The 6,402-nt window shown below is 41.0% G+C and overlaps 1 protein-coding gene across 4 annotated transcripts in view; it reads left to right on the plus strand.

Moving 5' to 3' along the window:
* The window catches only part of DPH2 (diphthamide biosynthesis 2), a 97,350-nt gene extending 93,336 nt beyond the window's left edge, over positions 1-4,014 (plus strand). For all 4 annotated transcript variants that reach the window (XM_069232854.1, XM_069232853.1, XM_069232852.1 and 1 more), the window contains 2 exons: positions 270-449; positions 3,600-4,014. In XM_069232854.1, the coding sequence (XP_069088955.1) occupies positions 270-449; positions 3,600-3,724 (305 nt within the window). In that variant the 3' untranslated portion in view covers positions 3,725-4,014. The remainder of the gene's footprint in view (positions 1-269; positions 450-3,599) is intronic.
* The last annotated feature ends 2,388 nt before the right edge of the window (positions 4,015-6,402 follow it).

Here is a 6,402-nt window from a genome sequence, read left to right on the forward strand (position 1 = left end):
CCTTCCTTCTCCCTGAACCTCCTAGTCCTTTTCTTATCTGTTATTTAGAATCCTTAAACTAGCTTGTCTTCTTAGTTCAATGCTCCGTCTATCTCCCCCCCTCCCTTTTTTCCGCCAACCTTTCGCTCCACGACTCATGGTTAGACTTACATAACTCTCATTCTTCCATTATTTTTTTCTTCCCTTCTTCGCTTCTCTTCCACTCTCACCCCTTCTATTCTCACCTTCTTGCTCTCTCACTCTCATCTTACCTTGCTGTCTCCCAATAGGTTCGTGTTCCCATGTCGAATTCCCGGATGAGGATCACTTGAAGGAAGAATGGACTGATGTTTCTCTGATCACTGGTGCGCTCCGCTCAGCACGCCTCTCTCAGACAGAGGCCAATCCCTCCTGCACTACCGTGCTCCACAGAAATTCCACACTAACAGTGGCTGAGGTCAGCCCAGCTGGTAAGATGCTCAACCCATGGTTTACTTGAATTTCTCTGGTGTCTTGTTGGGTTGGTAAGGCTGAGGGTGATTTGGGTGTTAAGATGGACTCCCCAGCAGCAATCCTTTCCTCTTCGAGATATGTACGTTTTTACCTCTGTGAGAAATTGCCTTGTGGCGTCGCACTGAAGAAGCCCTCTCTATAATTGGATTATATTTGGACTGTGGCTGATGGCTGTCTGGTACCTGTAGAAATTGTGTATGTATGTGACTGCCGGTGCCAAGCCAGCAATTGCAATGAAAGTCAGTCTGTGCAGGGAGGGTTCTGTGAAACCTCAGTAAACCTCCTTTTTTTTTCATTTTTTAACTCCGTTTGATTGAAATTTTAAAGGTTGTGAGCATATTCCGCATTATAACAGAATCATGTAAAATAGTAATACAAGAGTACAGTAGTACTGTGGCGCGCACGTTCAACCGCACTAGCCAGTCGAAATCCTATGGCTGATCAGCCCATACATAGTTGCACCATGTACAGCGTACAGTAACAGTTTATAACATAAACTGCAGTAAAAAAACAACAATCCCCGAAGCACACAATGAGGCAGCCCACTTCAAGCTTAAATCCCCATAGTAAGCCATATCAACAGCACCCCCAGCACCCTCCCGCCTTGTTGCCTATCGCCGTGTGTTGTGGGTGCATACACTTGTCCTGCAGTTACCCTCTAGTTCACTCCTCGTCGAGGCCTTGGGCTCGATCAAACTCCTTACTTCTGCACAGCCCAGCTGTTCTCTGCTGCAGTCAAGGTCTATGTTGCAGGATATTCGAATTAACAAATTATTGATAATACACATAATTGCCAGGATTGGGAGATTCTTCCTGTCTACAGAGAGTACTATGAAGACATTATTTAGAAAGCCCTTCCACAGTCCCAATATGACAGGTAATAAGGGCAACTCTCCTCCCTGCAATCAAATAGGGCCATGAAGCCTACCTGGGGCAACTCTCTAAAATAACTAAAGAAATGTCAGCTTAAAGCGTACAAAAGGGTCTTCAAGTTACCACACACACACACACACACACTTGTCTGATCAGACTGGAGTTTGGATTGGAAGGCAATGGATGGGCTAGTATGGGTGCCTTTTTAAAGTATTATTACAGGATCATAAAGACACCGCCCACAACCCTGAAAGCAGTCCTCCAGCATGTTTGTAAACTAGAGAAGGGTCCCTGGACAGACTACCTAAAAAAATCACTTGCTACTCAGAGATAGACAAAGCTGCACAAGCGGCTACTCATTCACACAGCCTTTAAAGCAATTCTGAAAAAAACAGATAAGATCACTTTCAAAGATAAGCAACATGGCAAAATTGAAGAGATCACCGGTGCTACAAGCTGTGGCAAAATCCTAGGTCAACATGCAATCACATTGCCTGAGCCCTCAACCTCATACCTTCAGCACTCGAGCCAGAAAGCCTGTCTCAAACATGATTGAATGGTGGGGGGGGCCCACAGATCAAATAACTAAACCCTGAATTGTTCTCCCTCTCTAGGATCGCAGACTTTGTAATCATAAATTTGAGTCTTTTAACCATCTGCTATGCTGCTGCCCAGTGCTGTTGCCCACCCGGCGTATCTTGTTAAAACTGTTTTTCTTAACAGTGGAATAAGAACTTGCAATTAGGCAAGGAATTTTGTCCTTTCTACTACAGAGCCAACTGATCTGGCCAAATTCGGCAAATACGTCAGTCTCATACGAGCACTCTTAGAAGAGCCTTAAAAGCCTGGATAGACTCTGCCTGGAAAGGACAACTCATATCTCAGCAAGTTACTGCCAGAAAGTGGCCGACTCTCACACTGAAGATGTGCAATATCCATTCACCACACCGCAAGGATGGACTGTTGCACTCCGCTTATGTTTTTTTTTTTTTTTTTACCTACCATTTCATTTGACATTCAACTTTTTAGCTACTATCTTTTTACTTGACACATGCACTTTATAAGCATTCCAGCTATCACTAATCACTTTGCAATTCTGCACGTATATCCATGATTGCTGCTACTGTGTTGGGTGTTTTTTAGAGCACATGATGCCCGTTTTGCGATATTTTTAAAGATCCGTTTAAAGCACTTGTCATCATATATTTTATCCATTGCAAAGGTTTCTATATTGAAAATATTTTAATTTATCATACAGTAAAATTTGAGTGACTGACGGTGCTTTTGTGACTCACCGGCAACGTTAGTCAGTTGCTCTGAGCTGCCAGATGATCCCTTTTTTGGGTGTATTGGAGTAGAAGAACAAAGAATTATTAAATCAAACATTCACCTTTGCATGGTCCCTTACCACACTCCAACAGGCAATGTTGCAAGGTAAGAGGTTTATTAGTAACAGCCTGTCACTGTACTTCAACAGGGTCAACCACGCACTCTTAACACACCTCACCAACTGGCTCAGAGCCTCTAATCAAGTTTCCAGCTTATTACCTGAAGATTTTATATGATATCACACACAAAGAATGCTCATGACATACCTTTATCTACAGTCTAATTCAACAGTATTATACACACATTGTAGCATTTAGTGTATATATGTATCTATTTGTATGGTGTTTTTTTAACTGTGATATATTTATTGTATGTAATGATTCACTGTCACTTACCTGCGTCTTGTTGTCATTTGTATTGTGACCATTATCTGTATTCTGGTATCTTTTTCTGTGTGTATGTTCCAGGCAGCTGCTCTCGTTGACGGTTGCTGCAGGACTCTCATGGAGTAGGTTGCTGTTCGGTGGGCTCCTTTAATTTTAAGAATAAACTTAGTAGTTCCTGATATTATTTACTTTTTGAAAAAGATGTGTACATCCTGAAAATCGGGCCTTACCTCTGCTAGCAGTTTCTTGCTATTTTCTCTATTACCTCCTGTCCTGAGAGGCTTAGACCAGTTTTGCAGAATGTGTTTATACTGAGAATTGCATGTGTATGTTACCCCTATGGCTCCTGGATTCTTGTGCACCTAGATTGATATCAAACAATCAGTGTTTCCCCAGCCAGCACTCTTGTACTCATCCTAGAAATACCTCGTCATGGAGAGTTGGAGGGCTTTGTGTCTTTTTCTTAAGACTGATGCCATTTCATCACTGCTATTGGTGCCCTTGTATCTTCTCTTTCAGCATCCTTCTTGGACTCCAGGAGCTGGAAAGGCCTTGAGCAGAAGCTTGGGGAGACTCCTGTGACCAAGGCTGTGCAGGGGCGCCGGGGGATTGCCATCGCCTACGATGATGAAGTCAGCACCTGACGCAGCTGTTGTGGGACAAATCAACAAACATAGCGAAGAAAACATCCGGCACAGTTCGCACCCTTGAAAAAGGTGGCTTCTCCTTGAAGATCCTCAGATGTTCATGCTCCCAGCAGCCATGAGCTGAATTGGTTCAGATCATTGAACTCCAGGGGACATATTTTATTCTTTCATAAAACATCAATGACATCAAAGTATTTATTTTCCTCTGTTTTCTTATTTCATATAAATGACAACAATGTCTTACTTTGATAGGTGATCAATGGGAAATAAAAGGTGATTACGAAAAATTGTGATATTTTGTTTTGCAAATGTAACTTTTCAATCATTATTTTTTTATAGACTTCTTTATTTGAAGGGTACACTCTCAGCCTGTGAGTAGTGTACTCCCATTGACCATAATAGAATGCGATATTGTGATGGGACAGAATGTCAAAACTCCAGTGAATCTTCTAGAGCGGGTAGTGGACCCATTGAGTTAAGAAAACCTCACTACTGACAGCACTGTGATCTGGTAGTCACAGGTTTTGGTCTCTGAATTAAGTGCCTTGGCCCACCATTTTTCTCAGGTGTCTGCCAGTGCTGGGTATGGCCTCTATGCTCAGAGGTCTAGCAAGTGAAGCATTGTTGTGGTCTGTATTCTAAGATGGTAGTTCACAACATAGTGAACTAGTATATATCACACTTAAAATATCAAAATGTAAAACGATATAAATTTTAAAGCATGGTTTAAACCAATAAATTGAGCAAAGACCATTACTATGGCAGATAAATTAATGCTTCACTCTTTCAAAAAATTACTGTCCTCTACCAGTGTTCCATTTAAATATTGTCAGTACAAATTAACATTTATCCACTAGATAGAAAAAGAGAAATTGTATTTTTGCTCTTGAGCTATTGAAGCTGCATCTTTTATCACATCTTCTGTCCGAGCCCATTATCCTACGTTTGTGGTTCACCGGTAGGGCTCGCTACTTACTTCAATGACCTTACACTCCAGGACAGATAATTGTCGTGTACATAGCAGACTGGACACCATTTCTCTTAGTGGTTTTTCCATAGTTTAGTTTTGTCTTTCTAAGAATAAAGAGCCCAAATCAGGAGTGTAAGAAAAACGTGGGAATGAAGATCCACTGAACCGCTTGGATCAAGCAGCTTTTTGGAACAATGTTGACACAACACGTCAATTTATTACTTTTAGTTTGAATGGCAATATGAAAAATGATCTGGAGATAAACAACTAACTGGATGGGCTATTTCTCCAACTTGCCCTGTATGATTCAGTACAAAAAGCATTCTAGAAAAAAACGATTCCCCAAATGAAATCCAGTTCTGTATCAATTTACGTATATTTATTAAGGACCTGAATTCAATGCAGTTTACCTAATCTCTTAATAGGTGGTATAAAGCTGAGACTTGAGGTGACGTCATGAAGAAGCTGGCTGTCTCCTCAATTGAGTGGGGCTATAGTTTGGAATCCCCAAAAAGACCCAAGGGAACGGCATCAAGCACATTGGCGGAAAAAACTACAGACTACAGTAACTTAATCCTCTACTGCTGAAGTGGTCCGGATGCTGCTCTCGCTCTGTTTGCGCCTCATGGTGTAACACTCTGGCTCCTTCGTGAAGGACTAGATTTATTGGGGTGCAGTCTGTGAAATCTGGCAAAGAATTAGAGTATAAATAAATGATACAGCATCTTTAGTTCCATCACAGAGTGAATAACCTTCCATGGCAACAAAGTACTCCAAGATTCCTTAATGAAAATGAGAGCCACAAATTTCTCAAACCATGTGTTCTTCATCACGGAAGTGGGTGGTGCAGTCTTTCTTTTAGGAGATGGAAGAAATAATACTAGTGTAAGTGAAGCATGGAAGGCTGGATCAATTCTCCAAGAAGGTGGGAGTTCAAAACAAATAGTAATGGGATTAATTATCTTGGAAATTATCCATAATATTTTGCACTTATTAAAAGGATGAATCGAGGTGAGAAGGTTGGCTGAGGAAAAGCCTATGCTGTCTGCCCATTTCCAAGATAGCATTGATCTTCCATGCCTGTTGGATTGTTTGCTTTGCTGTTGTTAAGCTTTCTTCATGTTAGCCAAGAGAAATTTTGTTGTTCGTTTTAGGATGTTGAGAATGTCTTTTACTGCTGGAACGGTGGATTCTACGCAAAGTGGTACTACTGGCCAAATATGAGGATAAAATCCTTAGCCAGAAAATTAAAAGCTAATTCCAGTAGAGAAATGTTTCACCTTACTGTAGGTGTATTTTGACTTTGAAAGTAAGGATTTCCAACTGTGAGTTGCAATTAGAAAATAAGATAGGTATCCCTCTAACAATCTATTGATGTCTCTCCATTTGTCTGTTAGTCTGCATATGAAAACCATACATCCTTTCTTCTAGATTATCTACTTTTGTACACGAGGTAACCCAAACCTTTGGCACATAGTTTGGCCCTGAATCAGATGGGGAGGCCATGAAGCCAGAAGATATCTTGTAGAAATACTACAGCAACTTGAGTTGATGTAGGAACCTTTCAAAGTGACGAAAAATCAGCCATCTTAGTTTTGGTATTGATGTCGAGCATGATTGCTCAGCATCCTCCATAGAGAAGAATGTCAACAATAAAACCAGTTGAGATCTAATCACATGGTTTGGTGTCAATAAAGATTTTTTT

Source organism: Pleurodeles waltl, chromosome 4_2 (assembly GCF_031143425.1).
Source record: "Pleurodeles waltl isolate 20211129_DDA chromosome 4_2, aPleWal1.hap1.20221129, whole genome shotgun sequence".
NCBI lineage: Eukaryota > Metazoa > Chordata > Amphibia > Caudata > Salamandridae > Pleurodeles > Pleurodeles waltl.